The 18,787-nt window shown below is 35.6% G+C and overlaps 2 protein-coding genes across 2 annotated transcripts in view; one reads left to right on the top strand and one right to left on the bottom strand.

Annotated features, from left to right (window-relative positions):
* The window catches only part of LOC126075564 (olfactory receptor 6C1-like), a 79,050-nt gene that overhangs the window by 30,736 nt on the left and 29,527 nt on the right, over nt 1–18,787 (bottom strand). The gene's annotated exons all lie outside the window — the stretch shown is intronic.
* On the top strand, nt 9,413–10,351 carry LOC126075545 (olfactory receptor 6C75-like). The gene has a single exon (XM_049883387.1). The coding sequence runs from the start codon at nt 9,413–9,415 to the stop codon at nt 10,349–10,351; it is 939 nt and encodes a 312-aa protein (XP_049739344.1).

Below are 18,787 nucleotides of genomic sequence, written 5' to 3'. Positions count from 1 at the left end.
ACTGACTCGAGGGCACCTAGCGACAACAACAACAGTCTTTAAAGAGGGGGAGATCAGGAATGACAAGCAAATACTTAGGAACTTCTACAAATTGGAGAAAACTAATGAACATGGTATCCAAAAGCAATTCAGGATTTGGAATTTTATCTTTATACAGGTGGAAGACACTAATAGAAAAATTAGTGAAATCCAAATAAAATCCATAGTTAATTTATTAGATTTGATAACTGTACTATGGTTACATTTAAAATTTTGCAATTAAGAGAAGCTGTGTGAAAGGTATACAGAAACTCTTGGCACTGTTCTTAAACCATTGCAAAATAAAAGGTTTTAGAAATCTGAGGCCTAATGGTATCTAACAACAATCTATTCTGTCTTTTTTAGTTATGCTTACTTTCCAACATGTACAAATATAGAGGTAAGATTATAAAATATATCTATAAATACTCAATTACTTATGCTTTTAATTTCCATATACCTGAAATTGTTGTTTCTTGAACTTCCATTTTATTGAATAAGAAAATCCTTTTGGAAATTCTGAGTATTTCTTTCTTCGGGACTCAGAATATTTAAATCATTTTATCTAACCCCTACACATAGTTAAAATCTCCTGTTACATTTTTGTTTGTTTGTTTCTATTTCTACCCACTGAATTAATATCACTTTGTATCTTTCAAGTCAGAATTGTGTGAGAAACAGAGCCAGGCTAATGGAAAATATTATAAAATACACTATATTTGGCAAGCCCTTGGCAAGCCCTAAAGAACATTACTTTGTTTACTATTGAAGATAAAATCAAATCCATGAGATATAAACCAGCAAAAAATGGTTTTATTAATATATTGTAGATGAATTTTATCCATCATTTTTTCATTTCATTTTTGACCACTTTTTATAGGTTTGCATATATACAATTTAGTAATTTTTATTTATCAGTTTTGTGAAATGAAGACAATGCAAAATATCCTTTTATTTCATTTCCTTACGGTGCATAGAAGATAACCATGCAATAAACAGTATTACTTCAATCACTTTGGTAAAAGAAATAGGGTCCCAGGCGTGAATTTCAAAGTCAACTAAAAAAAAAAAAAAAAAAGCCAGAACACTAGCATATATTATTGCTGTTTTTGTTAGGTGCTGCCAAGTTGAGGCCAAGTGCTGCCAACTCATAAAAATGGGCCTTATAATTAGTAGACTGGTATGGTATACAATAGGTTTAAGGTAGTATTCAATCTTCGATGGTCCAGTTTTGAAAGATTTAATTACTTCTTAATTCAAACTAATTCAATATTAATTTAACAGATTTCATTATTTCTATTCTGTCAATTCTTACGTATTTTGTTGCAATCCATTATTGAAAATATTGATATAAAAGCAAGTCCTGCTGAAAAATAATTTTTTTATTGTACTTTAATTGGAAGTTTACAGAACTAGTTTCGCATCGAACTGCATACACGTTGTTCTATGACATTGATTTACAACCCCAAGACATGTCAATACTCTCCCTTCTCAATCCTGGGTTCCCTATTACCAGCTTTCCTATTCCCTCCTGCTTTCAAGTTCCTGCCCCAGGGCTGGTGCACCCCCTTAGTCTTGTTTTGTTCCACTGGCCTGTTCAATCTTTGGCTGAAGGGTAAACCTCAGGAGTGACCTCATTACTGAGCTGAAAGGGTGTCCAAGAGCCATACTCTCAGGGCTTCTCCAGTCCCTGTCAGGCCGGCAAGTCTGGTCTTTCTTTTTGAGCTAGAATTTTGTTCTACATTTTTCTTCAGCTCTGTCTGGGACCCTCTACTGTGAGCCCTGTCAGAGCAGTCAGTGGTGGTAGCCGGGCACCATCTAGTTGTCCTGGACTCAGTTTGGTGGAGGCCTTGGTACATGCAGTCCCTTAGTTCTTTGCACTAATCTTTCCCTTGTATTTTTAATTTTCTTCGTTCTTCCTTGCTCCCAAAGGGATGAGACCAGTGGAGTATCCTATATGGCCTCTCACAGGCTTTTAAGACCCCGGATGCTACTCACCAAAGTAGAATGTAGAACATATTCATTACAAAATATGTTATGCCAATTGAGCTAGATATTCCCTGAGATCATGGTCACCACAGCCCTCAGCCCGGCAATTCGGTCCCTCAGAGAGTTTGGATGTGTCTATGGAGCTACCATGACCTTGCCTTGTACAGTTTGTGCTGGCTTCCACAGTATTGTGTATTGTCTTACCCTTCACCAAATTTCCATTTATCTATAGTCTATTAAGTGTTTTTCCAGCTGCTGAAATTTTTGAAAGCACATGAAATGTTATGTGCAACTGAAATACATGTTATTGTTTAAAATTGTTATTAGAATTATTTGTTTTGTGTATTGTATTGTGTTGAATATACCCATTGCCATCGAGTCGATTCCAACTCACAGCCACCCTGATAGGACACAGTAGAGCTACCCCATAGGATTTCTAAGGCTGTAATCTTTGTCGAAGCAGGCTGCTACATCTTTCTTTCGGGGAGCAGCTGGTAGGTTCAAACCACTGACCTTTCAGTTACAGCTGAGTGCTTAATGACTGCACCACCAGGGTTCCATGCCTGGAAAAATGACTTTCATATAGTTGGCACTCAAAATATTCATGTCCACCTGGAACCCAGGAATATGGCATTTCTTGGAAAAGGACCTTTGTAACTTTACTCAAGTTAAGATAAGGTCATAATGAAGAGGACTTAAATATGACTGATGTCCTTATAAGAAAAGGGAAATTTGGTCATAGAAACCCAGACACACAGAGGAGAAGGCTCTGTAAAGATAGAGGCAGAGTATGCAGTGATGTATCTACTTGCCAAAGAATGCCAAGGATTGCCAGCAACCACCAGAAGCTAGACGAAGCAGGAAAGAGATTCTTACTCAGGACCTCCAAAAAAAAAAAAAGCCCATTGCCACTGCCATCAAATGGTTTCCGACTCATAGCTACCCTATAGGACAGAGTAGAACTGCCCCATAGGGTATCTAGGGTGAGAATGGTGGATTTGAACTGCCTGCTTTTTGGTTAGCAGCCAATCTCTAAACCACTGCCAAATCCAGTGACACCTTGATTTCAGACTTCTAGCTTCCAAGACTGTGAAAAAATTAATTTCTGTTGTTTTCAGCCACCCAGATTGCAGTACTTTTTTACAGCAGCCCTAGAAATCTAATACAGGTTGTTTCATAGAATTAGCTGGTTTGAGTTGTACACATCTCAAGACTACTTTGATTCTTGAAATAAAACTCTACGTACCCACAAAAGACTGAGGTCTCACTCCTGCTGGAGATCAAAATGCAAAGAAAAATTCAAAGTATAAAGTTCTATGTCAGGTTTTTGATTAAAATATCAGTCATCCTAAAAAAAAAAAAAATCTTACACCTCATTATATTGTCTTTTTAAAAGCATGTATGATAGAAGATGGAATATTAGGCAGCTCCAAGCTTGCATCCACCCACAGAAATATCACAAAACAATCAGAAACTGGCAGAACCAACCATGTCAGAATTCTGGAAATCAGTCAAAATTTTAAGGCAATCAAATGTTGAGTCAAGAAAAACATGACTTCCAAGTGGTTGAACACCTTTCTTGCTTTCCTACTTGCTCATGGCATACATATCCCAACTCAGCATTATCTCTAAAGCAGTGGCAGTCCATGTACCCAGGGTAGATCTTGGTCCCTAGCTCTGGAAGGAACAGAACACACCCGATCTGTAAATTATTATGTGTGTCTACTCTCACCTCTGGAGAATACCTGAATGACTGACACAGGCACTTGTCTCTATTTCACCTAACTCAGAATTCAAGCCAGAAAAATGGAGGATGTGGCTTAAAAACACTGCAAGCAAGTTGAACTAACAAACTGCAGATGCCTGGGGCAAAAAAAGAGTGGTCAAAATGTGACAATACATTCCTTAAGGCCCAGAAGCAAAAGCTGGGGAGAGTTTCTTTGGGAAATTAGGGCATTCAATAGCATCTATATATAAAAGGGAGTTGGCCAAGTTGGATGGCCAAGAAGCTGTCTTCCAAACTTCTTGTCATAGAAGAGTGAGCATCTACAGCATTGCATCTATTTGTTGAAACATCTCAATCGGTATGCCATCAATTCCTGGAGCCTTGCTTTTTGCCAATCCCTTAGTGCAGCTTGGGCTTCTTCTTTCAATATCATTGGATTTTGATCATATTCCTGAAATGGTTGAACATCCACCAATTCTTTCTGGTACACTAACTCTGTGTATTCCTTCCATCTTCTTTAGATGTTTTCTGTGTGAATATTCAATATTTTGCGCATAAAATTTTTTCAAAATTGCAACTTGATGCTTGAATTTTTTCATCAGTTCTTTCAGCTTAAGAGAAGCCGAGCATGTTCTTCCCTTTGGGTTTTCTAACTTCAGGTCTCCGTGCTTTTCATTATAATACTTTCCTTTGTCTTCTAGAGACTCTTAGAAATCTTCTGTTCTGCTCTTTTACTTCATCATTTCTTCCTTTCACTTTAGCTACTCTATGTTCAAGAGCAAGTTTCAGAGTCTCTTCTGACATCTATTTTGGGCTTTTTTTTCTTTCCGGTCTTTTTAATGACCTCTTGCTTTTTTCATGTATGATATCCTTGATGTCATTCCACAACTCATCTGGTCTTTAGTCATTTTTGTTCAGTGCGTCAAATCTGTTCTTGAGATGGTCTCTAAATTCAGGTGGGAGATAATCAAGGTTGTACTTTGGCTCTCGTGGACTTATAATTTTCTTCAGTTTCAATTTGAACTTGCATGTGAGCAATTGATGATCTGTTCCACAGTTGGCTAATGATACTGAGCTTTTCCATTGTCTTTTTCCACAAATGTAGTCAATTTGATTCCTGTGTATTCCATCTGGTGAGGTCCATGTGCATAGATGCCATTTTAGTTGCCGAAAAAAGGTTTTCACAGTGAAGAAGTCGTTGGTATTGCAAAATTCTATAATGCTATCTCTGGTGTTGTTTCTGTCACCAAGGGCAAATTTTCCAACTACCAATCCTTCTTCTGTGTTTCCAACTTTTACATTCCAATTGCCAGCAATTATCAGTGCATACTGATTGCATGTTTTATTAATTTCAGACTGCAAAAGTTGGTAAAAATATTCAATTTCTTCATCTTTGGCCTCAGTGGTTGGCAAGTAAATTTGAATAATAGTCATATTAACTAGTCTTCCTTGTAGGCATATGGATATTGTTCTGTCACTGACAGTGTTGTACTTCAGGATAGATATTAATTTTTTTTTTTGACAATGAATACAATGTCATTCCTTTTCAATTTGTCATTCCCATCCTGGCAAACCATATGATGCCCGATTCAAAATGGTCAATACATTTCAGCTCACTAATGCCTAGGATATCTATGTTTATGCATTTCATATAGATTCATACGTCATACATTCCACATTCTAATTATTAATGGATGTTTGCAGCTGTATCTCCTCATTTTAAGTTGTTCCAGATCAGCAAATAAAGGTCTGAAAAACTTGACTCCAACCATGTCATTAAGGTCAACCGTACTTCGAGAAGGCAGCTCCTCCCCAGTTGTATTCTGAGTGCCTTCCAACCTGAGGGGATCATTTTCTGGCACTATATCAGACCCAGCAACTCCACTCCTTTGTATATACTCAAAATAATTCAAAGCCAGGAATTGAACAGATACTTGTGGACTAATATTTATAGCAACATTATTAACTGTAATGAAAAGTTGAAAACAACAAGTGTCCTTCAACAGATAAATGCGTAAACAAAACATGGCACATAAACAAAGTGGAATATTATTCTGCCATGAAAGGAATGATGTTCTGATACATGTTGCAATATGGATGAATATGGAAAACACTATAAAAACTGTAATAAGCCAGACACAGAAGGACCAATATTGAGAATAAGCAAATGTATAGAGACAGAAAGAAGATTAGAAATTATTAGGTACAGTGTATGAGGATTTATTGTTTAATTGGTTCAGAATTTCTATTTGGGGAGAGAAAAGTGTTTGGAAATAGTGGTGATGTTTCCACAATATTGTGACTATAATTAATGACACTAAAGTGCACACTTAAAAATCATTTTGTTATATCTATATATAGAAAGAGAAAAACCCAAGAAAGAGAAAGAGGTACATATATATATATACCAGAAAACCCCCGTTGCCTTCGAGTGAGTCCAACTCATAGGGGCCCTATAGGACAGAGTAGTGCTGCCTCACAGGGTTTCCAAGGAGCAGCTGGTGAATTTAACTGCCAATCTTTTGGTCATCAGTCGAGCTCTTAACCACTGTGCAACCAGGGCTCCTATATGTATATACCAAAATAAATATAAATATATACATATATTTTCCACAATAATTTTTAAAAGTGGATACATCAAGGAAATTTTCCATTTTTCTTTATTAAAAACATGTTTTCTCAAATTACAGTTTTAAATATTTTTAACCTACAGATAATCATTATATTGTGACAATGTTCTTAATTAAGCATGATATTGATTCAAGGTAATGACTTTGATCATTGATACAATAATATCATATACTTTTAGTTTAAAATAGATGTTATGCTTTAGCTGTCTCGTTCTTCAGTATGCATTTTGATTGTTTAATCTTTTACCCTGAATAATTTTATGTATTCCAAAAAAAGGAAAAATTATTTTTTTCAAATCTTGGTTTATGAAGCATCTAGCATTTTAAGAACATTAAATAGTCCTGATTTTCATTTAATTTAAACTTCTTACATGTCTCATGAGCTCGGCTGCTACCAAAAAGTTTGGCAGTTCGAATGCACCCAGCCGCTCCTTGGAAACCCTTTGAGGGGAGTTCTTTTCTGCCCTATAAGGTCACTATAAGTCAGAATCAACTGGACGGCAAAGGTTTTTTTTTTTTTTTAAGTATGTCTCAGGGATCTCCCAGATTAAATAACAAATAAATATAAGTTTCAAAATAACTGGTATAAAGGAGAAATTGTAGATCACTTTTCAAATCAGAGCATTGAACATGGGGAAGGGATTCAAAGATTTTGATAATAATACAGAATTTTCACACTCTTCAATGTAATGTGAAAATTATTTGAACAGCTAGTGTTATTGTCCCTGTATTCCCAGAATCTAAGGTTGAATGAATGCATAATAAACATTCAAAAATAACTAGTGAACTTAAAAACGGTAGCATCTAATTATGATCAGATTTCCTGTGTTACCACTCAGTGGAAAGGTGTAAAATTTTACAGAATATCCTGACATCTTTTATGATGTAATGTAATTGTGACTTTGGCACCAGTCTAGAATATCACAATGAATTCTTTGTATTTTCCCTAAGATTAGAGAAAAACACACTTGTTAAGATCTGTTGCCATTTAGAGACTGCCAGTGTCTATTATTGCATTCTTATATGGCTTCTCCTTGTGAAGTTATATTATGAATATCTAAATTTCTCTATATTTTATTCTGTCTGATTTCAGGCCACTATCACCTAAACATCCTATTGTAAATTATGTGTTAATTTGGATATTCTTTAGCCCTTGGTGTCTTGAGAACACCAATCTCCATGGTGCATTTTGTTTATTCATTCAAATAATTGCCCTGAGACCATTGTCAATGGAGAAGATAAAATAGTGGCTAACTTGAATAACATTTCTTCTGCACAGAAAATCATATGATGTTGTCCATTAAGCTTGGAAAACATTGTAATATCCTTCATTTCAACTATAATTTATTTAAGTATTTCATTATGTGGCAATACGATATTCCAGGATCTTATATCCTTGGAGAAATTTGGGTAGGTATATAGAAATGGGTTGATATGAATGTTTTTGTGAACATTGTAGAGGAGATCTTGGAATTTTCTTGTTTATAAATATTTTGAATTTTTTTTTTACAGATAAAAGATGACAGAGGCAGAACAGATTGAAATGGTTTTTAAAAATCTCACAGCCTTTACTTTTAAGCAAATTAAATGAGCCATTAAAGATGACACTGACTAAACTAGTCATATTTAAGTACTTTTCTGATTAACTGCTTTCAAGAATATATTATTTGTTTCTATAGTGTACGTCTATGCTTTATTCATCACCTAAATTGTGCATGGCATTATATATAAATGAAATTAAGTTACCTGACTATTATGAAATGTGTGAATGAAACAAAAGTTAAAAACTGCTTTTCAGTACATCCATGCAATAATTTTGTTTAAAACAGCCTGAAGATGCTGTGATTGATGGACTACATTTTTCTGTGTGTGTATTCTTGCTAGATATCTCAGAATAATCATTTGTAATATAATCGATATCGGGAAACAATAGAATCATTACTCTACAAGAGTCAAAAGAATTTAGTTGATGTATTTTGACACTGACCCAATACACTTTATGCATTTACTTTTGCACAGTGTGAATTTTATGCATAGTGAATGTTCGCATTGATCATATAAAGGCAGAAGACAAAAAGCCAAATAGCTTATGATCACAAAGAGAAGAGATGATAGGAAGTGGGAATGCAACTCTCCTAGGAATTTTGTAGGTAAAGGTGAATTGGTAAATTCATTCACATAATGAATTAATTGGCTAATAAATAAAACATTATTTCATAAGAAAGCTCTGACCTAGGAAATAAATAAGAGATTACAGACTCAGGAAGCTATCTAGACATTACAGATGACATCAGAAGCAAAAAAAAAAAAAAAAGGGGAATAAAAAGAAACAAAAAACTAAACTTTGCCTCATTCAAAACTTATCTTGGTTGTTGAGCTTTTCTCATTGTTTCACCCCTCAAGAAAACTATACTCAATATTGTAGAGAAGTGCTGCATTAGTCTAGAGATAGGATTACTAAGAACACTTGTGGTTCACAAAAATCAAATGAGGGGCTAAATAAAAGTATGACTTTATGTACCAGAGAGTAGATTAATGATAAGTAGGCAGTGAATAAAAGTATACTCAACATGCATACATTCCCATCTTACAAGACACTATTAAAACATGGTATTAATTAAAACTAAAATGTCTCAGAACAAAATTGGAATTAAAATTCAAGATAGAAAAAATAGAAAAACAAATGAATAGGAAAGCAAATTGTAAATTTCAAAGTGTGTTGATGTACCCTGGAGTGAATTCTCAGATTTGTACGACCGGAAAAGATTTTAACTGCTGAGATTGTAATATTTTTTTCTTCTTTTAAGGAAACCTACTGAAACATTAAAAAGACAGAGACTTAAAATGAAATACATATAAAAAAAAACATACTAAAGGAAATATAGCACTAATGTATTATATAAGGTAACAAGTGTATTTAAAAATTATTTATTCACTTTTGTTTGAAAGCAATTTTTTTTTCTTTTTTAGCTTTCCTACTGGTGCCATAACTTTCTTATTTTTATTTTGCAGATAAAGGCAGAAAAATACCATAAAAAAGAAAGAAAATATGAGAAATTACACAGAAGTAACAGAGTTTATTCTACTAGGATTGACAAATGACCCACGGGAGCAGGTTGTGCTTTTCGTATTTCTTCTTGTCACCTACATGCTAAGTGTGAGTGGGAACCTGATCGTTATCACCCTCACCCTTTCAGATCCCCATCTCCAGACTCCCATGTATTTCTTCCTTCGGAATTTCTCCTTCCTGGAAATATCATTCACGTCTGTTTGCATTCCCAGATTCCTAGTCACCTTTTTAACCGGGGACAGAGCCATCTCCTATAGTGGCTGTGTGGCTCAGCTATTTTTTGTCATCCTTTTGGGGGTGACAGAGTTTTACCTCCTGGCCGCCATGTCCTATGACCGCTATGTGGCCATCTGCAAACCTTTGCATTACACCACCATCATGAGCCGCAGAGTCTGTATCCTGCTTGTCTTTAGCTCTTGGTTTGCGGGATTCCTGATCATCTTTCCGCCAATAATCCTGCTGCTGCAGCTGGATTTCTGTGCCTCCAATGTAATTGATCATTTTATCTGTGACTCTTCTCCAATTCTGCAGCTTTCTTGCACAAACACTCACTTTCTAGAACTCATGGCTTTTTTTTTAGCTGTGGTAACACTCATGGTCACCTTGACACTAGTTATTCTCTCCTACACGTATATCATCAGGACAATTCTGAGAATTCCTTCCACGAGTCAAAGGAAAAAAGCCTTTTCCACTTGTTCCTCCCACATGATTGTTGTCTCCCTCTCTTATGGCAGTTGCGTCTTCATGTACATTAAGCCTTCTGCAAGGGAAAGGCTGACATTAAGCAAAGGAGTAGCTGTGCTCAATACCTCAGTGGCTCCCCTCTTGAATCCCTTCATATATACACTAAGGAATCAGCAAGTGAAACAAGCCTTCAATATCATGGTCCAGAGGATGGTCTTTCCTTCAAATAAATGAATATGCTTATATTAAACTGTTTTCGTGGAAGACAACCTGAATGAAAAATCTCTACCCTTCTCTACATAAATTCTTTCTAAACACCTCATTTCAATACATCAGTTAGACATACTTATGTATAATGAATGCATCTTTTTAAAATCAGCCTAAAAACCAGAGCTTAACTACTTTATTTCTTACAAAATGCTTATTGTTTCACCTATTTAACTGAATTTTAGTTAAATTAATAATCTTCACTGTTTCTCAAATCAAGTCAAGGTAGATTATGAATTCAATCCCAAAAATAGAGGTTGGTATAAATAAATACTTACTTTAAAACAAACAAACAAAAAACAGCATGGGCAAATAAACAATTTATTTTATTTGAAATAACTAAAACAAAACATCTTAATTAAATATTTCTGAAGTTCCTTCTTCAGTGTCACCAGGAAGAACATGTTATAAAATTAAAAACAATATTAAAATCTTCCTTGAACATATAAATAAAATGTAGGTGAAATATGCGACATTAGGTTTAAGACAATTTTGCAGAAACATTATCTTCGTTCTTTGAAATGAGGTTGCATCGATTTTGTATTTGTTAGAAAAAAATTAGCTAAGTTTCAGAGTGAGAAGAGATGATATTTACCTTACATTTTTTCCTTTAGTAATATTTCCTAAAAAATCTACTGAAGATTTCCCTATTTCTGCCAATTTTAATTGAAAAGGAAAACTACAGCTTGCAAATGCAAATTAAATTGCCTAATACAGTTTGTGTTTGTGTTCAGATCCTTTCAGTTGATACAAAAATGGTCTTTCCCATTGACATGAAGAAAATGACAAACTCAGAATCTAGAATGGTGAACTATATTGATTCTCTATAGATTATCTTGGAAATGATAGATTTATGTCTTAGTTTTCCTTTATTACCAAACCCGTAATACTGTCTTGATATTTCCATTACCTCTTTCACTCCCTCTCCCATATGCAATAAAATGACTTTTAGAGATATTTGAGAATTGTAAAATATGTGTTTAAACCTAATTCTAATAATGAGACCACCAGCTTTAATGTATCATTAACAAATTGATTGTCTTGGGATGGTATAGGTGAGTTTCACAAGTCACAGTGTAAGTGGATTTGATTTTGGTTTCTTGGTTTTCAGCCTAGTCTGAGAATCTAGGCTAATGTAAAGAGGTCTAAGTATTTTCTAAGATTGTGATAAAAATACTTTTTCTTACTGTCCATACATGTGAGTATCCTAATGCACTGACTTATTTTTTAGTATTGTGCTTTCATGGAATGGTCTACCTTCTTTTTTTTCAACCAGATTCTAGCATACCACCACAAAATGAAAATTAAATGATTGTTTAATTTACTACAAAATGAAACAAAGCAAGTTTGCTTTGTAAGACCATAACAAGTAAGAAGAAATGCAAAAGTGGAGACCTGGTCTCTGGAAACTAAACATGTCGATAAGTGAAGTATAGGTGTATATCATTAGTTTCTTTCTTTTTGGTATGTAGTATTTTCACTGCGTATATATATCCATTCACCAGATGCTGAAAATCGTAAAGTTTAGATTTCATGTTTAGATAGAAGATCTAGAATTTTTTTATTTTTATTTTATTTTTACATAATGTAATATATATATTGTATATACTGAAGTTCAGATTTTGTTTATAGAAGTTTCAGATTTTGCTAACACCATGTATTGAAAAAACAATGTTTTGCCATTGCCTTGTCTCGGAACCTGGGCTAAAAGTTCATACATGTGTAGCTGTATATTTGGACTCTCAATTCTGTCACTTGATCTATTTGTCTATTCTTTTAGCATTACCATACTGTCATAATTAATCTATTTTATAATATATAATAGCTTAATAATTTATTGTATAAAATATTGATATCAAGATTGTTCAACATAAATGAAAAATTTCCAGCAGCCTCTCAATTATTTCTGACTATCTGCTAATATGTATGAAATCTTTTAGTCTTTAATTTTAATTTAAATCTTTAAATCAAATATTACATGTTCTCCAATTATGTTCTTTATCAAAGTTATTTTGATTATTCTAAGTTTTTGGCTTTCTATATAAATTTTAGAATAAGCTTGTAATTTTAACAACAGCAACAGTAAAAAAAAAACTTCTGGTTTCAGCTTTGCTTATAAAAACCTTGGAAATCCCATTCTTACCACAAAAAAATAAAAGAATAAGAGAAAAAACAACTGGACAAACTAGACAACTGAACAAAAATTGATGACTTTTCTTCTACTCATCAGATAACTGAGGTTGCAGGACAAATTGCCATCACAAAAACATGACAGACAAGCAAATCCAAAGAGTCACAGCTGAGACCTGCTTACCTGGAGCAGAACTGCTAAGGCCATAAACTGATAATAAAAACTTTGTTAAAATAGTGTCATATCTTTAAAGAATACACACATCAATCAATGAACAAAAAGAGAGAGCTCAGAAAGAGACCAACACATATGTCAGCTGATATTTGCCAATGGAGCAAAAAAATTTCAATTAAGAAAGGATAGTTTTTTCCACATATAGCACTAGAAAAATTATGCATCTGTATGAAAAAAAAAACAAAAACCACCTAATCAAAGAATTTTTTTAACTTTTAATTTTGAAGTAACTTTAAAAAAAAAAAAAAAAAAAACTTTAGGCTTACCTAAAAGTTGTAAAATAATAAGAGAGTTCCCATATACCCTTTTACCCAATTTCCTGGAATATTAACATGCTCCATAATCATGGTACAATGATCAAAACCAGGAAGTTAACATCATTACAACACTATTAACTAAACTAGAGATCATATTTGGATTTCCCCAGTTTTTCCATTAAAGTCCATTTCCTGTTCCAGGATCCAGTCCAGGGTCTCATGCATTTAGTTGTCATGTCTCCTTGTCTGTCATGACCTTGACATTTTTTCTTTATTGTGCTTTAAGTGAAAGTTTACAAATCAAGTCAATCTCTCATACAAAAATTTGTATACACCTTGAAAAAAAAATTTTTTTTTTGATGTGTATTCCTAGTTGCACTCCCCCTAATGAGACAGCTCTCTCCTTTTCTCTCTACCCTGTATTCCCTGTGTCCATTCAGCCTGCTTCTGTTCCCTTCTGCCTTCTCATCTCCCCTCCAGACAGGAGCTGGCCACATCGTCTCCTGTGTCCACTTGAGGCGAGAAGCTCAGTCCTCAACAGTATCATATTTTATTCCATAGTCCGGTCCAATACCTGTCTGAAGAGTTGGCTTTAGGTATGGTTCCAGTCTTGGGCCAACAGAAGGTCTGGGTACCATGACCTCCTGGGTCACACTAGTTTCAGTCAGACCATTAAGTCTGGTCTGTTTATGAGAATTTGAGGTCTGCATCCCACTGCTCTTCTGCTCCATCAGTAAACAAGAATTTTTACAAAAATTTACTTAGAACGTATCATAGTCCTAACTGCGCAATGCCACACCAAAATCAGGATATATTGAAGAAAAATATAAGTTAGATTTTAATAAGATAAATATTTATTATCTTCTGCTATGCAAAAGCCACAGACTGCAGAGAGAGATTTGTAAAATAGTTTTCATATCTTCTAAAAGATATTTATCCAAAATATACAATGAACATTAAAATTTAACAATAAGAAAACAAAAAACAAGTCATTTAAAAAATGACCAAATGATCTGGGTACTTCACGAAGAGGATGATATACAGTTGACAGGTAGGCATATGAAAAGACCTCCACCATTATTGTCTTTAAGTAATTTCAGAGTCATTGTCATTAGGCAATTGCAAATTAAAACAACAATGAGATACCACTACATACAGAATAAAACGGCTAAAATGTAAAAACTGTCAATACCAATTGTGGCAAAGTTGTGGAGCAACAGGAAATTTCATACTGTCATTATTACTGATGACATTGTAAAACGATAAAGCCACTTTGGAAGACAGTATGGTGCTTTCTTACAAATCCAAATATAGTCTGACCATATAATCCATAAATACAGTCTCAAGTATTTACCAAATCGATTGGAAAACTCATGTCTATACAAAAACCCCCTGTGAATGTTTATAGTAGCTTTATTTATATTCAACAAAACCGGGAAACACCCAAAATGCCCTGTTATATCCATACGATGGCATATTATTCAGTGAGAAAAAGAGATAAGCTATCAAGCCAAAAAGAGACATGGATGAACCTTAACTGCAAAGTCAAAAGTCAAAAAGGCTACATACCATATGATTCTGGTTATACAATACTACAGAGAAGGCAAAACTATAGAGATGTTAAAAAGATCAGTGATAGCAGGGATTGCCCCCACGAGTCTGTCAGTTTGTCATACTGTGGGGGCTTGTGTGTTGCTGTGATGCTGGAAGCTATGCCACTGGTATTCAGATACCAGCAGGGTCACTCACAGAGGACAGGTTTCAGCTGAGCTTCCAGACTAAGACAGATGAGGAAGAAGGACCCAGCAGTCTACTTCTGAAAAGTATTAGCCAGTGAAAACCTTATGAATAGCAGTGGAACATTGTCTGATATAATGCTGGAAGATGAGCCCCCCAGGTTGGAAGGCACTCAAAAGATGACTGGGGAAGAGCTGCCTCCTCAAACTAGAGTCGACCTTAATGACATGGATGGAGTAAAGCTTTCGGGACCTTCATTTGCTGATGGGGCATGACTCAAAATGAGAAGAAAAAATGCAAAGATAGATTAATAATTGGAACCTGGAATGTACGAGGTACGAATCTTGGAAAATCAGATATCATCAAAAATGAAATGGAATGCATAAACATCTATATCCTAGGCATTAGTGAACTGAAATGGACTGGTACTGGCCATTTTGAATTGGACAATCATATAGTCTACTATGCTGGGAATGACAACTTGAAGAGGAGTGGTGTTGCATTCATCGTCAAAAAGAACATTTCAATATCTATCCTGAAACACAATGCTGTCAGTGATAGGAAGACCAGTTAATATGACTATTATTCAAATTTACGCACCAACCACTAGGGCCAATGATGAAGAAATAGAAGATTTTTATCAGCTGCTGCAGTCTGAAATTGACTGAACATGTAATCAAGATGCATTGGTAATTACTGACAATTGAAATGCAAAAGTTGGAAAGAAAGAAGAAGGATCAGTAGTTGGAAATATGGCCTTGGTGTTAGAAACAATGCTGGAGATTCAATGATAGAATTTTGCAAGACCAAAGACTTCTTCATCACAAATACCTTCTTTCATCAACATAAACGGCAACTATACACATGGACCTCGCCAGATGGAACACACAGAAACCAAATTGACTATTTCTGTGGAAAGAGACGATGGAAAAGCTCAATATCATCAGTCAGAACAAGGCCAGGGGCCGACTGTGGAACAGACAATGAATTGCTCATATGCAAGTTGAAGCTGAAACTGAAGAAAATCAGAGCAAGTCCACAAGAACCAAAATATGACCTTGAGTATATCCAACATGAATTTAGAGACCATCTGAAGAATAGATTTGACTCATTGAACACTGGTGACCAAAGACCGGATGAGTTGTAGAATGACATAAAGGACATCATACATGAAGAAAGCAAGAGGTCATTGAAAAGGCAGGAAAGAAAGAAAAGACCAAGATGGATCTTGGAGGAGACTCTGAAAGTTGCTCTTGAACGTCGACTGGCTAAAGCAAAAGGAAGAAATAATGAAGTAAAAGAACTGAACAGAAGATTTCAAAGAGCACCTCGAGAAGACAAAGTATTACAATGACATGTGTGAAGAGCTGGAGATGGAAAACCAAAAGGGAGGAACATGCTCGGTGTTTCTCAGGCTGAAACAACTGAAGAAAAAATTCAAGCCTTGAGCTGCAATAGTGAAAAGTTCTATGGGGAAAATATTAAACGACGCAGCAAATATCAAAAGAAGATGGAAGGAATACAGAGAGTCATTATACCAAAAAGAATTAATCCATGTTCAACCATTTCAAGAGGTGGCATATGATCAGGAACTGATGGTACTGAAGGAAGAAGTCCAAACTGCTCTGTAGGCATCATTGAAAAACAAGGCTTCAGGAATTCATGGAATATCAACTGAGATGTTTCAACAAATGGATGCAGCCATGGAGGTGCTCACTCGTCTATGCCAGGAAATGTGGAAGACAGCTTCCTGGCCACCTGACTGGAAGAGATCCATATTTATGCCTATTCCCAAGAAAGGTGATCCAACTGAATGTGGAAATTATAGAACAATATCATTAATATCACATGCAAGCAAAATTTTGCTGAAGATCATTCAAGAATGGCTGCAGCAGTATATCGACAGGGAACTGCCAGAAATTCAGGCCGGTTTCAGAAAAGGATGTGGAAGCAGGAATATCATTGTTGATGTCAGATGGATCCTGAATGAAATCAGAGAATACCAGAAGGATGTTTACCTGTGTTTTATTGACTAGGCAAAGGCATTCGACTGTGTGGATCATAACAAATTATGGATAACATTGGGAAGAATAGGAATTCCAGAAAAATTAATTGTGCTCATGAGGAACATTTACATAGATCAAGAGGCAGTTGTTCAGACAGAACAAGGGGATACTGATTGGTTTAAAGACAGGAAAGGTGTGCACCAGGGTTGTATTCTTTCACCATACCTATTCAAACTTCATGCTGAGCAAAAAAACCGACAGGCTGGACTATACGAAGAACAGGACATCAGGATTGGAGAAGGACTTTTTAACAGCCTGCGTTATGCAAATGACACAACCTTGCTTGCTGAAAGTGAAGAGGACTTGAAACACTTATTAATGAAGATCAAAGACCACAAGCTTGAGTATGGATTGCACCTCAACATAAAGAAGACAAAAATCCTGACAACTGGACCAATGAGCAACATCATGATAAACAGAGAAAAGATTGAAGTTGTCAAGGATTTCATTTCACTTGGATCCACAATCAACTGCCATGGAAGCAGCAGTCGAAAAATCAAAAGACTCATTGCATTGGGTAAATCTGCTGCAAAGGACCTCTTTAAAGAGTTGAAGAGCAAAGATGTCACCTTGAAGACTAAGGTGCGCCTGACCCAAGCCATGATATTTTCAACTGCATCATATGGATGTGAAAGCTGGACAATGAATAAGTAAGACTGAAGAAGAATTGATGCCTTTGAATTGTGGTGTTGGTGAAGAATATTGAATATACCATGGACTGCCAGAAGAATGAATAAATCTGTCTTGGAAGAAGTACAACTAGAATGCTCCTTAGAAGCAAGAATGGCGAGACTGCATCTTACATACTTCGTACAGGGATCAGTCTCTGGAGAAGGACATCATGGTTGGCAAAGTACAGGGTCAGTGGAAAAGAGGAAGACCCTTAATGAGGTGAATTGACACAGTGGCTGCAACAGTGGGCTCAAGCGTAACAATGATTGTAAGGATGGCACAGGACCGGGCAGTGTTTCTGTTGTGCATAGGGTCACTATGAGTCGGAGCCGACTCAATGGCACCTAACAACAACAACAACAAGCAGGGATTGGGAAGAGAGAGGAAATGTTCTATAGCTAAAGCACAGGGGACTTTAAGGGCAGTGAAACTATTATGCAAGGTTCTGTAATGGTCGGTTCATTTCTGTTATGGATTGAATTGTGTTCCCAAAAAAGATAGGTTGAAATTCTAATCCCTATACCTGTTAAGTAGCCCTGGTGGTGCAGTAGATAAGAGCCTGGCTCCTAACCAAAAGGTCAGCAGTTCGAATCCACCAGCCACTCCTTGGAAGCCCTATGGGGCAGTTCTACTCTGTCAGTTCTACTCTGTCCTATAGGGTTGCTATGAGTTGAAATTGACTCAAGGCAAGAGGTTTTTTAGTTTGGTACCTATTAATGTGGTCCTCTTTGGAAAGAGAGTTTTCCTTTGTTATGTTAATGAGGTCATACTGGGAGTAGATTGGGTCCTAAACTGAATTTTTTCTGACTGGCATCTTATAAAAGGGAACACAAACAGGGAGATAAACACATTGGAGGAAGACAGGGACCATTTGAATAAACATCCAAAATGACAAGTAAGACCAAGAAATCCCCAGGGCTACAAAAATTGAAAAAGACACAGATTTCCCCTTAGAACCCTCACAGAGAGCCAGCCTAGCCATGCCCATGTCATGAATTCTGACTTCTAGCATCCCAAAGTGACAACATAAAATCCTGTTCTTTACTGTCATCCACTTGTGGTATTTTTATTCCGGTAGCATTGGAAATAATGGCACTATACATTAGTCAAAAATCAGAGAACATTACAGTACAAAGAGAGTGCCTTTTAGTTTGTGCACATTTGGAAGATTCCTTAGGGAGTTAGGAGATCACAGAGTGGAGTGCAGAATATGCCCTTCCCCAAAAAAGTAAATGTATTATACATATATGAAACAATCTTACTGAAGAGGGTGGGCTTGAAAGTTGTTGAACTAAGTATAAAAGTT

Source organism: Elephas maximus, chromosome 4 (assembly GCF_024166365.1).
Source record: "Elephas maximus indicus isolate mEleMax1 chromosome 4, mEleMax1 primary haplotype, whole genome shotgun sequence".
NCBI lineage: Eukaryota > Metazoa > Chordata > Mammalia > Proboscidea > Elephantidae > Elephas > Elephas maximus.
Note: the sequence above shows the minus strand (reverse complement) of the source record. Positions and strands in the feature narration are given on the sequence as shown.